Below are 18,021 nucleotides of genomic sequence, written 5' to 3' on the forward strand. Positions count from 1 at the left end.
TCAGGAGCTTCGCAATAGCAAACGGAGGCGAGGCTACTGGCGCGATCCGGTTCGAAGAAGACGCCTAACGTTAAAAAAAAAAAAACTACGAGATGAGAACGGTCACGTGCAACTTTTTTTTTGTTGAGAAAGTTACAGCATCTTCGCCTCACAGTCGAGCATTCCCAAATCCTCCATAAAACAACATAGATGGCTATAACAAAGTTCCATTCCTAAAGGGCTCATAGGCCGTGATAACATCACGTTTGGGCCCAAGGGACGATAAACAAAACAGGCTCATGGCCACATGTCAATAAGGCCGTCAATTGACCTAATTTTCCCGCCAAAGAAGGCACGATTCTGGACTAGTTGCTCACGTGACAGCCTTCGTACTTGTATCGTCGTAAAAGTACTCAACGAATTTTTCCAACCCGACGACCCGCCTTCCCTCGTCAACGGTTACTCTTCCCCTCTCTGTCCTCTTTTATTCTCTCTGTCTCTGTCGTCCTTACCCTTATTTTTGGAACCTCTCCGTACGCAGTTTTGTTTTTATATGACTCTCGTCTGAGCATTTATTCTTGGTTATTATTACTATTGTCGTGCTCAATTTTAACTCTTCGCACTCTTTCGTCCAAATATTCCACCACAATGTCGTCTCCGGAACACCGTGCGGGCAAGAGACAGAGTAAGTTGGACACCCCTGGAAATGGCAATCTTTGACCCGAGCATTTGATTTGTCGTCCACATGCTTCGTTCACAATTGCTTTGTCGGCCGTGGCTCTGATTGCTGGCTGGCTGCGGCTGCATCTGTCTCGTTGGCTTTCATATCCTTGACTCCTTGACGCGGAAGATACCACAGCGACGCGCATGGAGTCACGAGACCTCCCGTCCAAGGCGGCCACATACGAGGCCGAGTATTTTGGGCCCCCTCCCAAACAAAATATCTGCGAAGGCCCCCCTCTCTTGCCTTCTCAGCTAAACTGTTCTGCCAACCATTTTCTCGAAGCAATCTCCTAACCACCGCCGCCCACAATGACAGGAACCCAGTCTCTGCCGCCCCCGGCCTTGCCACAGCTCGTCGCGGAGCAGCACCACCCCGTCGCTTCGTCTGACAAAGACACGCGGAGACTGATTGTAGTGCTTGCCAATGCGAGCCTCGAAACCTACCGCGCCGCATCCCAGGGAGGCTCGGCTAATCGGATGGGCGTCGCACATCGCGACGAGAAGTACTCACTTCTCAACAGCGACGAGCACATCGGCGTCATGCGGAAGATGAACCGAGACATAAGTGACGCACGGCCCGACATCACTCACCAGGTTTGCCACTCTTCCTCTCCTGTCGCAAGGCCGCGCGCCGCCGACGTATTCCTATAACCCTTTGGTAGGCACCGTCGTGTACTGAGACCTGGACGCAGTGCCTTTTGACCCTCCTCGACTCGCCTATCAACAAAGCCGGCAAACTCCAGATCTACATCCTGACGGCGAAGGACGTCCTGATCGAGGTCTCCCCCACTGTCCGCATCCCACGTACATTTAAGCGCTTCGCCGGTCTCATGGTGCAGCTGCTCCACCGCCTTTCCATCCGGTCTACTAACTCGCAGGAAAAGCTCCTTCGTGTGATTAAGAACCCCATCACAGACCACCTCCCTCCAAACTGCCGCAAGGTGACGCTGAGCTTTGATGCCGAGGTGCAACCTGTCCGCAGCTACATCGACAGCCTGGATCCCAAGGAGAGCATTTGCGTGTTTGTCGGTGCCATGGCCAAAGGGCCTGACAACTTTGCCGATGCTTACGTTGACGACAAAATTTCTATCAGCAACTACAGCCTTTCCGCGAGTGTTGCATGCAGCAAGTTCTGCCATGCCGCCGAGGACTCGTGGGATATCATATAAGGCCACCGCACTGTCTGGTCATTTCTTACGACCCGTATCTCTTACAAACCGATATGTGAACACAGAGGGGATGGTTTTGGGATCCTGTGCTTGAAGACCAGTGATAATCTACAACAAACCCTCTGGGGAGAGAGGCTACAACACTTTAAACCATCATGGGGATAGAAGTGGCACAGGCTGGGACCGGCTGGGACCAGCTGGCTCCTTTCCGCAACGGGGCAGTTGTGCCTCCCCTATCTCTCTCTTTCTCAACTAGTGTCGCATTTTGCTTGTCGTTGTTGCTGTTGGTTTTGCGTGCGTCTGTTTGTGTTACGACAGCTTGACCGTTCTGGGCGGTGTTTTGTGATACAACATCGCAGCAACTTTGCCTGGGTTGGAGGTCTTGTCTGGTGTTTGGGTCGACATCTGTGCTTTGCGCTGTCTGCTGTTTTTGCAACCAAAACATGGGGCGTTCAACACCGGATCCAAGGAAGCCGCTCTATTTACAAGGGGTTCTTCATCTTGGGACACTTCAACTTGTTCCATATTTTCTTTTGTTTTCTTGTGGCTGTTCCTCTTTTGGGTAGCTTTCTTTCCTTATTGGGACTTGTCCGTCGTCTCGGCACCCGGCGCGGTTTCCGCTGCTGTTTGGCTACCGCCACGGTTGCCACGTTATACCATTAACCAGATAGCCGGTGGGGGGGGGGGGGGGGGGTGGACGAGACGGAGATGACAAAGAGACGAAGGGAAATTATGGTACAAAGCGAACGGGGCGGTTGAGGGGAAAGGTGCGTGTCGAGGCGAGGCGAAGGATAACCCTATTCGGGGATGTTGCAGCTGAGAGGGAGATCCAAACGGGAACGTTCCCAGACCTGGGAGAAGGCACGACAAAGTGATCACACGATGAGCCTTAGGAACGAGCGAGCATTGGACAATATCGACACACGATGCACACTACATCAACAATCATCCCTTAGAGTCAACATTGCACATTCGCTGGCTGGATAACGCCAATGAACTTGGGCAAGGCGAACTTCTCCGTTTGGCCAGAAGGTTCAGGGCTGGGCAAGAGACCGGGATTAGGAACGGCTTTGTTTGGCATGATGCACGCTTAATAGGAGCGTGAGGCAGATTTTATTGTTAGATACTAAAGAGAATGAAATGACAACGAACCAAATGCAATTATTATTTTCAACTGTCCTGTTTCTTCCGAGATTTTGTTGTGTAAGGACAAGTAAAATTGGCCACCCCAACGCCGCAACTAAGAAAGGTTGGCATGTACATAGTATTGCTGAACTACTCAGTATAGAACGGACAATGCAGCATCTCCTCTTCACAGGTTATTCTTGTTACTTGATTCCTGGGTTCTCGACTTTGGAACAGGGACTGCCATACGGAGCCTTTTTACTTGGCTGTGTGGTGCAGAAAAAAAGATTTCTATTTTTGCCTGCATCATGCCGGGCGACATGAGCCACAATGCGCCCTTTCATTCCTTCCTTCCTTCTTTTAGCGGTCCTCTGGCTCCTTCTGCGTTCCGCGTGAATAAAGCAGCTCGGAAACGTGATGGTCGGTTTCTTGAGAGCCCCGAACCGGCAACACGTTTCGTCGAGAAGCAGGCATCTTTTAGTAATTATTATCTGCAGCTTCAGAGTTGCTGAAATAGGAGGCTCGCTCTCCAATGTATTTCGTATGCTATTGACTGGCTGTCATGATCCTGTTGGCTAGCCTAGTCCTACTTGGGCTTCTTCCTCGCTTGGCGCCTCAGTCGCTCTCCTGCACTGGCTACCGCAAAAACAAAAACAGCCTATGATAGTGGATAGGGCCATGCACAGTGACAAAACGGGAAGAAGAACAAACAGTCCGCGTACTGTGTCTATATTATTTTCTCTCTCGCGCTCCCCGCTTCAAAGGTGCGCCTTTGATGTTAGTTCTGGATCTCCTTCGTTGGACTTACATCGTACATATGCTGTTGTCAAGTTCCTTCTGTCCCGCAAGTGGATGGACAGAACAGGTCAGTAATCACGTAACTTTTACTAAATACGAGCCCTTGCAAAAAGGGAGATTGCTGGACAAAAGAATCTTTCCGTTATCGCGACCAGCTAGCCCCCACTAGGTACGGAATCCTTTATGTGAGATCCCGAAGCTTCGTCTGGAGAGCAGTGTCAATATCTGTGGGAGCTGTGGACCGCTGCTGGGGCCATTTGTTGATGCAGTTTAGATATTGGTCTTCTGTGATGTATTAAGACGTAAATGTGGAGGAGGTTGGTTGAACTGCGGCCATCTTGCCACGTCGACCACTGTTGCCGGTAACTAATTTGGAGAGACGCACTTTACACCACAGCTTGCTATCACTGGTGTACAGCAAGGATGGCCCGTGCCGCCTGCCCAAGAATCTCCTCGCCTCGTGTTGTATTAGTTCTGGAGAGGAATGGTAAGCGTGGCGATTGATGGCCCTCCTTCTGTGGCTGTTGCTGCCGTTGCTCCTGGTTGGATTGTGCACGATGGCATGGCAATTATAGAGGACTAGTAAAAAGATCAGACCCGTTTCTTGTTGCACATGCCACGTCTTACCTTTCGGCGTCTTGTAGCCCAGTTGCGGAACTGTGGTATTTCGGGCGAACATGCAAAATATCGATGTCAGAACGAGCGAACTGGAAGGTATCGAAGAGTATCCCGTTTCTGAGCAAGGCATCCAGAGCTGACGTTTGTGCTTGAGTGTTAATATTCACGTGTGTGGCGGCAGTTGCTCGTCACCATTGACGCCGCTGGTTTCATGCTGTGATGCGTACCGCCGTGGTCATGTACGGAGTGCAGAAAGGTCAAACCGGGCACACAATGTGTAAGGCGGAGACAAATGACAAGTCACAAAATGCGTTTGTTCATGTCCTCGACCTGGCATTCGCTGACGTCCCTCTTTTAGGATCAGCAAACCATGTCGAGCTGTTGTTCATCGTTCGCGTTGGCTACTACTGCTCTCATCCACTCCAGCTGTCATTGTCCACTAGTGACACCCGCGGCGGCCTCTTCACGTCCACTCCTCGACCTAGTGTGAAAGTGCACGTCAAGCATCTCGCATTACCGGCCACATTTTGTGGAGTTGCCTGCCAAGCTCTCAGCAGGGCAAAAATGCACGTAAAGCAATCAAGGTTAACAAATAAGAGTTCCCAATCGTACAGTGACCAACAAGAAAACAAAAGCCACAGTGGCAAGCTAGATGAGGGCTTGTTCTGATAGGTCAGAGCAGCGCTTCCCAGCTCCATCAGCTCAGTGTCACTGTTTGACTTCCGCTCTGCTCTGTCTGGTACTTCTTCTGCACGTCGTATATCGTATGTCGTATGTCGTATGTAGTTTTGTTTCGCCGTTTGTTGGCGAATCTTGTGGTTGAAAATGTGGCTTTGTGACCGTTGGGCAGAGAGGACTGAGGAGGGGCAGACAACTGGGGGCAGACTGCACCTTTGAAATTTAATTGGTCGACGGGTGTTTTATGTGATCCAGAAGATGTTCCCTCCGCTCTGGTACTATCTCATGGGCTACTGGGACTGAGAGGCCAGGCCTGGCTGGCCTGACCCAGCATGGCTGGGTCAGAGAGCTCAAGCTGCACTGTGAGAAATAAACGTATCCTTATTCCAACCACGTGTATATATTTTGGCCCCTGCTTCCGCCGGGCTGACGGCAATTGGCGTGCGACTGGATGTAAGAGGAGATGGTTCGGTCCTTCTCTTTGCCTCTGGGCTTCACTGGTTCCCACTAGCACCCACTGGCCGGACCTGTCGAGCCAGTTTGGGTCCGGGTCAGGGCCTGGCCTGGGGCCTGGCCTGGGGCCATGTTGTGATGAATGTCCTTCTTTTGCTCTCGTTTGCCCCCTGTCGCGCCCACACAATCGTGCTGTCTCTTAGTTGCTCCGTATCTTACGTCGTAATCCACTGTTTGTTCTTATCCGCCAGGGTCACCGAAGGTTCGTCTAGGGCGGAAAGGATGCGTGCGGGGATGACGACGCAAATCTATCTGACTTTCGAAAGTTGGAACCGAGAAGCGCTCGTGGTTGAAGCTAATGGCGGGCGGCCCGCGGTGTTAGCAGCCAAGTAGTTCCCCTCCCGGCCTTTGTCCCTTTTGTTCGCTTTCGTTGTTGGCGCCCGTCTGGATCGGCAGTGGCGGGAAAGGTGGTGCTAACAGCAGCATTCCAAAAACAAAAGCAAAAACACAAAACAGAGACTTCTAGTTTGGGGAACGGTTGTTGACCTTTTCATTTCGTCCTGTGGCTCGGAAGGAGACTGGAAGGAGACTCGAAAGTACGTTTACAGGAAGGAGCGACCAGGCATCGCTGTTGTAACGTGCCTGCCTGGTCTGGCTTGGTTGTGCACGTGCTGGATGTTGTCAACTTTCCCAAACTCTCGTGGCTTCTTGTGTCTTATCATGAAATCAAATCGGCAGCGGACGACATCGAAGCACGGGGCCCTCTCGCATTCCTGACTCAGTGAATTTGTGCTCGTGTGTTTTGCCCTTGTGCCTGGCGTTTTACGGTGCCAGGGTGCCAAACGGGGAAAAGGGGAGGATCAGGTGGCTGTTGGGCATGTCCTGTGAGACAGCCACGGGCAGAGCGATGCGTGCCCATGCAGGTTCTGGACTGAGATGCGGCATGCGCGAGTTACGAAATGTGCTCGATGCAGGGTGTTTGTAGACTTTTCATTACTCCCGGCCACCGGCGGTTACGTGGTACGTTTGTCACTGGCTGCCCGAATGGCTGCATTTGTGCGGGTTTGTGCATGGCTCCTGCCCTGCTGTGAGATGCCAGATATTGCTGTTACGGCGGGACACAAGAGCGTGGAGGGCTGCATTTTTAACGCTCGCGGTCGCGAAAAGACGGAAGGAGCGTGGAAGGCCTTGGAACATCGAAACGTATCAGACCAGTATAGCCAAAAAGAGAAAGAGCTTCCTCGATGGTTGACTCTCCAGTATTCCATCGCTTCTTTCTCGCCTTCGTTATTTCACGTCTCTCGAAGACGCTGCACGCACTTTCGAAAACCGGTTACACCCACACACCCTCCGTTTCTTGTGCACCAATGTGCATCCAATTATGTCGTTTCTATCCCGTCGACTCCCACGCCTTCACTACTGCACCCCTGCAGAATCTGCCAAAGTTGACCCAGGTTCGTCAGGGCAACAAAAGGAAGCTTCTTGGAACGCCGATGGATGTCACTGGTACTTCGTACATGAGCGATCGAAACAACAGTAAACTGTGGTCGCATTGGCTGCCCGCCCGGAAACCACGCGGCCGTTTGTCTCGTGCATAGCAGATAGTTGTGCAGGCTGGTGGATTGGTGGAGAGGCACAGCGTAGAGCGACCGGATGCTCTCGGTCGATGATAGTTTCTTTCCTTTTTGATCCATGCGCTTTATCGTCATCCAGCAGATCCTCAGGGCAGGCTGCATTGACTGTGCTGAGGCGACCCAGCAAGAAAGGGCCAGAGACAGTCACGCCACATCATCCTGTCGCCTCCCTGCAATACTGAACAGCATAATGTCGACCCGACGTGACGCCCAAAGGAAAGTGACTGAGCCAGTCATGACCTGGCTATCGAGACAAGATAGCTGGGCATGCGTGAATGCCCGGGAGCCACAGTGACAACGCAATGCGCTGGCAATCGACCCGCTGCAAGTTACGGTCTGGAGAGAGTATATTGGGTACGTCGGACAGAAGCAGATAAAGAGACGGGCATCTGCTGGTGAGAGAGACGCATCAGAAAGACGAGACTGGCAATGCGTGAGGCAAAGGTACAAACACAGTTGAGAACGACAGGAAAGCCGACAAGAGACGACACTCCTTGCTGGAACACATTCAGACTCTTGCAATTGACCCGGGCCAGACACTCACAAAACCGCCCTGTGACTTCACGGTCGTCTCATCACATCGCATACGCAATTTTGTCGCTTTCGCCCCTGCCGTGCCATCGCCGCCCGTCACACTCTCGCACTCTCTTCCGAAAAACAACACGGTCATAACCGAAAGTGGCATTGACATCGTAATGGACTCAGCAGCAAAGACCGCGAGGGCCACCATCCAGTAGCCACAGGCCGCCCCAGCAATCGACCTGCACAGCCCTCTCGCCTCAGCTCACCCACAACAGCCCCGTTTCTTTTTGCGCACCATTTACGCACCAGTTGTTTTGTTTCCTGCCCTTACTATCGTTTTTCCTGGGGATCCTGCTGTCGACCGCTGAAAGACCGCTCTTTTGGCCTGTTGCCCAGCTCATCGCTTTTGCTCCTTGAACCTGGCCGAGCCAAGAGGCCGATCCACACCTCCTTCAACCACACTATCATTTTTACTCAACTGATGATACGCGCGGTTTTATCGCCTTGCCGCTGGGAACTCTGCCTGTGCCCTGTGCTCTTCCGCTACCACACTCTTCCAATCGAAACCCACACCCCCTGGTCGATCCCCAGCAAGCGCTTGGTCAGAAGACAGGCGGGAGCAGCGGTTTCCTTTCGGTCACTCAAACCCCTAATACGCACTTACATATCTTGGGACGTCCCTCGTCATTCTCATGCAGCCTGTTGTCGAGGTTAGCAGTCTGCCTTCGGCGTCGTCCTTTTACTCCGCAATCACTCAGCCTTTGGATATTCGCTATATCCCATCGCCGCCTGCTGTTCCTCAAACCTCGTCAACACATTCGCTATTGTTACCGTCGTTTTCCTCAAAACCACAACCAACAAGTCCTACCATTCTCTCGGTAACTCAGCCAGCGTTGTCATATGGTGCTGTTGGGTCCAAAGAGGCAGTTTTCCAGATTCGCCAAGTTGTCCCGACAAAAGACAAGCCACTACGCACTTCGCACCTTGTTCTCGCCGCCACGTCTCTCAACGCCGTCAACGATTTCCATGCAGCTGCTTTGAAGGCCTTTCCCCGGTCTTCTGCCGTTATTGGAACCCGGGCTAGTTTCGAGAGCGATTCTGCCACCGCAATCGGAACCGCTAACGCCGGCGCCGCTTCTCTTGAACAGAGCGACATCTGCGCTCGCGTCACCGATTTCGACGGCAATACCATGGAGGTAGCCTATTTTCCAGCATCGTACAGCTATCCATCTTATTACGGTGGATCGCCTTCTAGGCACCACCCAGCACACGACTACGACTACGACCCCAATCGCGTCTTATATTATTCTTACGACACACCCTCAGCCGAGCTCTTCAGTCCCCGCTCTGGCAGCGGCTCACGGTTTCGCGAGATGCCTAACTCCTACGAATACAGCTACCACGATGTTGTCCCGGCCTCGTCTTCAAGCCGTTACCAAGGAAGCCGCGGCCGTACGGCCACGTTACGCCGGAGCGCCACGTCCACATCCGGAGCTTCTTATGAGGGTCCGTCTTCGTCCCGCTACTCATCGCGGGAGTCATTTAAGAACATGAGCACTGCGGGCATGCTCGGCATGGCCGCCGTCGGCGCCGCCGCTGGCGCTGCTATTACCTATTCTGTCATGCACAGCAGCTCTCGTTCGCGCAGCGCTTCTTCGCATGGACACGAGTTCGACAATGCCACAGCCATTCCTTCGTTTCAACGGCGGTCCACCTTCCCGGATTCGTACCAGGAGTACTCAGGAAGCCGCTATGGTGGCCATGACGGAGGCATGCGAGGACGTTCTCAGAAGGCGACGCGCGAAGTTGAAGATGTGCACAACTACGATAGCGGCCGCGGTCGACTCACTTCGTCGCGGGAGTACCGGCCGAGTGGTGGGTCAGTTGGCGGCTCAGGGTCACGAGCCCGCAGTGAGGCGGCGTTCGATCGCTCGCCGCTCATGATCTCAGACGGCGAGATTCGTGGCAGCGGAAGCTACATCTCCTCATCCTCTCGGCACGGGCCGGCAGGGGCCCCCCCGCTTGCACTCTCTTCGTCTCGCCGTGGCTCCACCTATGACTACCATGGTATTGAACCCGCAGATCGTGCGGAACCAGACAACTACGTGTCCGGTGCCCGCAGCCACCGCTCCATCCGTGGAAGTGGCGGTGGGGGTAGTCGGCTACCATCGACACCGCCTAACGCAAGCCGCAGTGCTCCAGTGCGGCAGGGTATGAGCCGCTCTGGCAGTTATATGTCCGCGCGTAACATACCCCTGCCTCCTAGCGGCGCTGGTGGTAGCTATCCCCAATGGGACGATGACAGCCAGTTTGGTGACGATAACCGGTTCTTGTACGATGACGATAACGACAGCGTTGCGCCGAGTGACAGTATCAGCTGTGTGGGAAGCCGCAGCCACAGTCGGCGGCACCGCCGCTAAGTTGCTCTCCGGCGTGGTTTCATTGTTTTGCATGTCGGAGTGTGCCTTACAGGCAAACCGCCCGGCTTTGTTCTTGTTTCTATAAGTGCTACTTCTTTTTGACTACATGTTACGGTTTCTGGAACGTCTTATTGTTCATTTAGCCCTGGCTTGGGTTATATCTGGTGCCTAGTTTTTGGATACTTTCGTTCATGATCACGACTTGGATTTTTATTTTCCCGCCTACTCTTTGTTTCACACACGAGCATTCTGCGCCTACATACTTTCTAACGACCAAGTAAGGACCGAGGGTTTCTTTGAGTGTATTATTTATATTTCAAACAGAGCAAACTGCCTTAACAACACTTTCGGGTGGCTGAACATCGGACGAACTGCGGCAACCATTTTTATTGGATCGAGACCGCTTATGATCATTGTTTTCCAATGACACACAATCGTTTACACTGCATCCTTTGTCTGACCTTTTTCCAGTGTTCCAAGATGTGCTTTGGGCACTCACAATTGACAGAGCCTTGGCCCCCACACAGGGCATTCTTGCACTCCCCGCATTCATGTCATCACATTTTGTTTCTCCTTCCATTCGCACCCTGCATGGTGCATCCAAGCAGGCTTTGGCGGGGTCTTTTCAAGCAATTTACACTGTTAGGGGAGTTGGAGTATGTCAAACGGAGTACGACGTAACATAATTAGCTCGGCTTGACGACAGCTTTGGGAGGATGCTCGTGCATTAATATACAGGCACGTCAGACTGTGAGATTCTTCAGTGTGGCGGATGGCGCTGACTGGGTAAGCGGGAGGACAATATACGTATCAAGAAATCAAAGCCCTTTCGTCATCCGTGGGATACTGTTTATGAACACCGCAGAGCAACACAAAATTACGACACCAGGCGGATGACAACTGGAACAATATATGTGTCGTATGCAGGCCTCGCTTTTCCGTTCCTATCTGATCGACTACAGCGATATTCAGTAAACCGGGAGTGGTTGTGGAGTGGAAGTGGCCTCCGATCGCCGGTAGCGGAGCTTATTTTCTTTTTAGCTTCATTCAGTCCTGTCGCCGTGTCTAGGAAAGGGCAGCCACCGGTAGACCATGCCGCTATGGGAGGAAAGGTTTTTTGCGATTGTCCATGGCTGGCCCGGTGCAACATAGTATGAATGTCATCATCTGTGACAACGTTAAAAAAGCTGTTGTCGAGAAAGTATGCACCCGACGAATACCCGCATTGGAAAGCGTTGACTCATATGAGTCGCTTCTCCCCCATTCGACCCGCGCTTGTTCCTAGCAAAATAAGTTTCGTCTTCTTTTTGGGCCCAATACTGCCTCGTACTTTTTTTTTGGCCTTTATCGACACTGTCCCCTTTTGTGGATAACGGTTTCTGGCCTAATCTCACCTTCGCTCACGCGCTGGCGCCATTTCACTGCTGTAGTGACCCAACATCCTTCAAAGTGTCTCAGGCAAACTCACATACCGTCATTGACACAACACAATTCGTCCTACCGGAGAATTAGACGACACTGGATCCTCTCCGAGACGCTCGCCGCCTGGAATCATTTTGTCCCAGATTTACTGTATACGCGCACCATCTTCTCGCTTTTGCATCTGACTCAACAATGACTTTTATTGGGCTGGGCGAGTCCATTCCGGCCGACACGGCTCATGTACGTCTGTTGATTTTAATCCCCGATACGAATTTTGTGATGAACCAGTACAGGCTCTGGGGGCACTTTGTTGACTTGCATGCATCAGGCCGTGAGCGTGTCTTTGCCGACTTGGAAAGCAAATGTTGGCTACGAGGAGGGTGAGGCATGGGTTCTTTCAAAGATGGTCACCGGCTACCCGAGGTACGTTGAAACGCATAGCAGTGTACTGTAGGACGGGTTTATTTGTGGGCGTGGTCTGGGCAGCTGGTTGACGCCGTTCAGATTCTTCATCCACAACCTCATCAAGGCATTTGCCGCGAGTATCGTTGCACGTTTTGGTCAGCCTGGTCAGACGGCCATTCTTTTCCCCAGCCGCGCGGCCGCCGCCCGGTGCAAGGCTTTCATCGAGAAGCATGCCACGGAGCCTTCGTCCTTGGACGGCCTCCATGTCGTCCACCTGGCCCTTGATTCGTCCAAGCCGGAAAGCGCATCGTTCCAGACACTGGCGCCAACTATCTCGGCCGTTACCATGCAACCGAGTGCATTCCCCTTTGCCAAGCAATATTGGCAACACTCCGGCGATGGTGTGTCAAGTCGCCGTGCTGAATACTGCCACAAGCTGTTCAGCGAGGGCCTGTTGGTACGAGTGGAAGACGACGGCCCTGTATTTGGTGCGGTCACATTGCCTCCGTCGGCCACTGCGTCTGCCCCGAGCCCTGCGCCCCAAGTGGTGCCCGACGTGAAGCCATTCCGTGGTCCTAAACGGTACCGCCGACCTGTGTCGCAGAGCGAGACTCTAGCCACTCCCATTGCACCCACCGCGTCACAGAACACCACCAACCCAGCTGCCACGGCTATTAATGGAAACAGCAACGGCCACGGCAACAGCCGCCCTGCTTCGCCAAACAGTGGCGCCGGCGAAGAAGACGAGGAAGAGACAGCAAGATTCCTTGAGGAGCGTTTTGGGCGGAATCTTGACCTGTCGTTCGTCCACCGTGCCAAATCTGCCATAATACGGCGCATCACTGGTGCTATGACAGCCGACAACGATGTTGACCTCGAACAAAGCCGCGCACCGCCGACGCCCGCCTCGGCCACTGTGGATGTCAAATTCCGCGGTGTTGCGGACGTCCGGGAGGACGATGTCTACCTGTTTCCCTGCGGCATGAATGCCATCTTCAGCGCTCACCGGTTCCTGTTGCGTGCACGCCCGGACCATGCCCACCTGAAAAGCATCAACTTTGGGTTCCCATATGTGGACACACTCAAAATTTTGGAAAAGTTTGGCGCCGGCTGCCTATTTTACGGCCACGCATCCGAGGCCGACCTCGACGATCTCGAGAAGCGTCTGAAGGAGGGCGAGCGCTTCCTTGGCCTCTTCTGCGAGTTCCCTGGCAACCCACTGCTGACGTGCCCGAACCTGGTTCGCATCCGCAAGCTCGCCGACGAGTATGATTTTTGCGTTGTGGTCGACGAGACCATAGGCACTTTTGCCAATGTCAACGTGCTGCCCTTTGCGGACATTGTGGTCAGCAGCCTGACCAAGATTTTCTCGGGCGATTGCAACGTCATGGGTGGAAGTCTTGTCCTGAACCGTCATCAAAAGGCCATCTATGCCAAACTAAAGGAGGCTGCCACCGCCGAGTATGACCCCGACTCCTACTGGCCCGAAGATGCCATCTTCATGGAGCGCAACAGCCGCGACTTTGCCACGCGCGTTGACCGAATCAACGCCAACGCCGAGGCCATCTGTGATGTTTTGCGCGCGAGCCCTCTGGTCAAACAGCTCAACTACCCCAAGTACGGCCCCACCCGCGCCAACTATGAGGCCTGTCGCATCGGTGCCGCGTTGGAAGGCCCCGCGTCCACCGGTGCTGCTCACCGCATCGGTGGCTACGGTGGTTTGCTGTCGTTCAGCCTCCAGACCAAGGCCCAGGCCATTGCCTTTTACGATGCCGTCGAAACGGCCAAGGGTCCTTCCCTAGGTACAAATTTCACACTGACGTCTCCCTATGTCGTTCTGGCACACTATCAGGAGCTGGACTGGTGTGCCAGCTTGGGCGTCGACCCGGACTTGATCCGTGTCAGTGTTGGCTTGGAGGAGGAGACTGCGCTGCGCAAGTGCTTTGAGAGAGCTCTGGCGGCGGCGGCGGCGGCGGCACCGGCGGCACCAGCGAACACCCGCTGAGATTGTGGCGACGGTAGCGAGTCCCAGTTATTTGTTTGAGCATAACTGTGTACTAGAATATGGCTATTTGGATAAAATTCAAATATTCTTGCTGCAGGACGCGTGGTTAAGCCTGTACAGAATATGTCGCAGTAATTACTCCGTAGAAGGTTTTGGGCTGAAATTAGTGGACCCGTTTAGAGAGTCACAGCGACAGACGCGGCACTTTGCAGTGTCCAATAGTAATTATTTGTGGCTGGTTCTTCCGGTAGCAGTCCTCAGGCCGCGTCTCCCCCTCTTTTTTAGCCCCCTCGTGATTTCCTTCTCGGTAAAATGACAAGATAAAAACTTGACCATCGCGACTTGTCCTTTGTCGCGCTGCCATCTTTCTTCACGAGAACCGTCACCGTCTCCGCCACCTCGCATATTCCGTCCTTCTCTGGACTTTCTTAAGTCACGTTATTATCTTCCAACTCTTTCCGCATAGTCCGTAATTAGCGCAAGTCGTTCTTTGCATCTCTCCTTCCATTTCGCGCATCGAAGCGTCCGCTTCATCGCGCCTTCCTTGCTCGCAAACGAACCCGCCATCGCGCCTGCCTTCCTGGGTATCCATCTGCTTGAACCCGCTCTTTCCTTACTCTTTGCGTAACACAGAGACCGCGTCGTCTTGCCCGCTTGTGGCTCACGCCCATTGCCCTTTCCGCTGTGAATCACCTGTCCTGTGATTTCGCAAGCACCAAACGCCCTTTCGTCGTAAGAACAGTTTTGGGTGAAGCCAGTGCCCACATTGCCCAATACAATCGCACCTTCTCACTTGTTCATCACGTTTTGTCTTGCCCGCGCAGCACCAGCTCTGTTTTGCGCTCTCTCGCAAGCGGCTCCCCTGCCGCACTTGTCCTGCCCTCTGGGCCCTTTGCGAAGTCATTCGACAATCGTTCCGTTCACCTCTCCCACCAGATCGTCGCACTGTCGTCACACCGTCGTCGCATTCAGAATGTCCTCGACTTCCGAAGCCACTCCTGACGGGGCAGCTCCAGCTTCCGACGTCATCCTCAACGACGCGCTTGCCGAAGTCGATGCTGTCGTTGATACCGAGGACGTGCCCGAAGACGACAGTGGCGATCTTTACAGCGACGGTGACGCCTCTTCCGAGGCCGAATTTGCTGTCGCCGTTGCCGAGGACAACCAAACTATTCAGGTGAACGATACAACACATGACACCGAAGCCGACGGTGTTGATGAACCTCATGAGGCTCCTAACTGTAGCATCCGTGATGCTAGCAGTGGCGGCAATGCTGAAGACGCTGGCGCTGCCGGCGGCCTCAGTGAGGGTGAGGCCGAGGTCAATGAAAGCTCTGCAGTGGCGCCGCCATCGTCATCGGATGAAACAGCACTCGGCACAGGCGACACTGAGTCTGCTGCACATGGTACTTCTGAGAGACCGCAGCCTGATGCTGACCAAAGAGGTACTGCTGACGCCGTACATGCGTCTTATGCCTCCGCTGGTCCTCTTGATGCATCGCCTCCTTCCGCCTCGCCTCTGGCTGAGACAAAGAATGCTGAATCGCTTCTTCCAGACAATGTCAATGAAATTAATGACGCCGAGGATGTCAGAGAGGCAGACGATGCCCCTAATGTTGACTTGACTGCCGCTGATGTTGATGTTGTTGCCGAGGATTCTCCTTCCGCAGTCCCTGCCGTGGCCAGGTCCCCGTCTCCTCTTCCCTACATTGACGATATCGCTATGCTCGACACGGGAGAGCCAGGCGAAATTCTCCCAGGCTGTCCTACTGAGTCGTCGTTTACGTCCTCTCTCCAGCCTCAAGCCACATCGGCCACTTCGGTGGACGCTGACGAAAAGGCTCATTTCTCGGAGAATGGCAGTGGCCCGGGATTAGATTTTGACAAGATGATAGATGCTATTTCAGCCGATGCTGCTAAACCGCCTGCAGGTGCATCACAGGCTCCCATTGGAGCACCCAAAGGTCCTTCCAAGCCCTTCCCACGACCTCCTACTGGTCCTGCTAGTATGACTGGGAGACACCAAAACAACCCTAACCTCCCGAAGCCACCCGGTGTAGCCGTGCCTGGAAGTACTGGCGGTGCAGCTCTCCTGGGTGCCCCTCCACAGCTCCCAGCCGGCGGTGGTGGCAGACGCGGTCAAGCTGCTCGTGCTGCCCAGGGCCAGACCCCGGCTGCTCCTCGACAGGCGAATAATGCGCGTGAAAAGGCCGCTGTAGACCGGGCCTATCAAGCGTTTCTGAATGAAGAGAAGATACATGTTGCAGAGGGCAAATGGGAGGCATTTCCTGAAGGCTCGCGCATGTTTGTTGGTATGTGGTCCTGACTGTCGGGGTTGTCCTGGATGTCCTGAATGTCTCGATCTTGGGGCCCTCGTTGTCATTAAGATGAAAAATGCCTAACAACGGTACAGGAAATCTGTCGCAAGAGCGAGTCAGCAAGCGTGACGTTTTCGAGAAGTTTCACCGATATGGCCGTCTAGCACAGATTGCGATTAAATCGGCGTATGGGTTTGTCCAATACCACTCTGTGACGGAGGCGTCAGCGGCCATGAGAGAACTTGAAGGCGCTGAGATCCGTGGGCGGAAGATTCGTACGTTGCAGCATCTGCCCTATTTGCAATTTTCAATGCGGTTTGTTAACATAGCCATAGACTTGGAAATCTCGAAACTGCAAACAAAAGACAAGGGTCGCGATCGGGATGCTGGACAAGGTCGTGAACGTGACCGCGTGCGGGGCGGCAAAGATCGTTCACCTGAGCGGACAAGAAACAGAGGCGGCCGAAATCGAGAGGCAGATCGTTATGACGGCCGCAGCCAGGATAATAACCGACACCCGACAGGCGATCGCTACTCTGACTCGCACGGCGGACATGACACGTCTACTCGCCAAGGGTATGGTTGGAACGGCCCATATGGCTCAGAACGAGGGGGCCATGACGACAATAGCCACCGATCCCGCGACCGGTCGAGGTCGCCTTATCGACACAGTGGCGATGATGACGGCCGTAGAGGATACCGCGCTCGCCGCTCTCCAAGCCCATATAGCCGAAGCAGGAACAGCAATGGCCGTGGCAGTTCGGATCTGTTGAAGACGCGGTACGGTGCTAATGTGCCCGACGTACAGTTCCTAGTTGCACAAGGGCTGGACCGCGAGTTCATCAAGTGGGCACAAGCGCCGTTCAAGGACCGCGGACTGACGACGGACGTGACCTTCTTGACTTCACACACGCCGCCACGCGACTCTATTATTCAAGTACACATTTTGGAAGGTGTCATCGCCGTCGTTGATCTAAACAGCCGGGAACAGGCCAATGGCAAGATCCCTTTGCAGGTCTTCAATCGCCAGGCCGGGGCTAGCAACGTGCGATTTGATGGCTACCAAGACCTTGCACCATCCGTTGCCGCCGATGTTGTCCTTAGAGCGAAATCCGCTGCGGTGATCCAGCAACCTCCACAATATCATGCACACCAAGCGCCTTACTCTCAAGGCTACCAAGGCGCACCTGGCCATGGCCAGCCATATGCACCCTCGCAAGCAGCTGGGTACCCATCTGTCAGCCCGGCTACCACCACCGCACCCACAAATGGTATCGACTTGGCCTCACTGGTCGGCCAGCTTGACAATACCGCCCTGGCGCAGCTCCTTGGTGCAATGCAGGCAACGCAAGCCACTCCTACCGTGGCCCCTTCTCCTGCGACGACTTATGGACAGCCTCCAGCAGCGGCTCAGTATGCGCCGCATAACAATGTTACACAACAATCCCAGCTCGCCGCGTTGCTGAGTTCACTTGGAGCATCAACTGCGTCCTCTACCACTGCACCATCTGCGTACGCATCAACAACTGCTCCATATGCCCGCGGTCTCACTGCATCACAACCTGTACCAACCGGGTACCAAACTGCCGCCCCCCAAGGGCTCGATGAACAGGCTCTCCAAGCTCTCATGGCTCATTTTGCCCCGCCACGGCAGTGAAGCGACCTTGCATTCGTCCAGTCGCAGAGAAGATGGATGAAGATACGTTGCACAAGGAACCAGATGATGTAATGCAGAGGATGAAATTGTGAAGA

The 18,021-nt window shown here is 53.8% G+C and overlaps 4 protein-coding genes across 4 annotated transcripts; all 4 read left to right on the top strand.

Annotated features, from left to right (window-relative positions):
• Positions 1 to 1,011: 1,011 nt before the first annotated feature.
• SPSK_00578 (essential for mitotic growth 1) lies at positions 1,012 to 1,871 on the top strand (the record flags this gene model as incomplete). Its single annotated transcript, XM_016727544.1, has 2 exons — positions 1,012 to 1,341; positions 1,365 to 1,871. The coding sequence occupies 2 exons, from the start codon at positions 1,012 to 1,014 to the stop codon at positions 1,869 to 1,871; spliced, it is 837 nt and encodes a 278-aa protein (XP_016582595.1).
• A 6,520-nt stretch (positions 1,872 to 8,391) lies between these two features.
• SPSK_00490 (uncharacterized protein) lies at positions 8,392 to 10,119 on the top strand (the record flags this gene model as incomplete). Its single annotated transcript, XM_016727458.1, has 1 exon — positions 8,392 to 10,119. The coding sequence occupies one exon, from the start codon at positions 8,392 to 8,394 to the stop codon at positions 10,117 to 10,119; it is 1,728 nt and encodes a 575-aa protein (XP_016582596.1).
• A 1,614-nt stretch (positions 10,120 to 11,733) lies between these two features.
• SPSK_00448 (cystathionine gamma-synthase) lies at positions 11,734 to 13,951 on the top strand (the record flags this gene model as incomplete). Its single annotated transcript, XM_016727417.1, has 3 exons — positions 11,734 to 11,781; positions 11,870 to 11,964; positions 12,046 to 13,951. The coding sequence occupies 3 exons, from the start codon at positions 11,734 to 11,736 to the stop codon at positions 13,949 to 13,951; spliced, it is 2,049 nt and encodes a 682-aa protein (XP_016582597.1).
• Positions 13,952 to 14,924: 973 nt separating this feature from the next.
• Positions 14,925 to 17,926, top strand: SPSK_10311 (RNA-binding protein; the record flags this gene model as incomplete). The annotated part of the gene is made up of 2 exons (XM_016736781.1): positions 14,925 to 16,263; positions 16,365 to 17,926. The coding sequence occupies 2 exons, from the start codon at positions 14,925 to 14,927 to the stop codon at positions 17,924 to 17,926; spliced, it is 2,901 nt and encodes a 966-aa protein (XP_016582598.1).
• Positions 17,927 to 18,021: the final 95 nt, after the last annotated feature.

Source organism: Sporothrix schenckii (genome assembly GCF_000961545.1).
Source record: "Sporothrix schenckii 1099-18 chromosome Unknown Cont49, whole genome shotgun sequence".
Classification (NCBI taxonomy): domain Eukaryota; kingdom Fungi; phylum Ascomycota; class Sordariomycetes; order Ophiostomatales; family Ophiostomataceae; genus Sporothrix; species Sporothrix schenckii.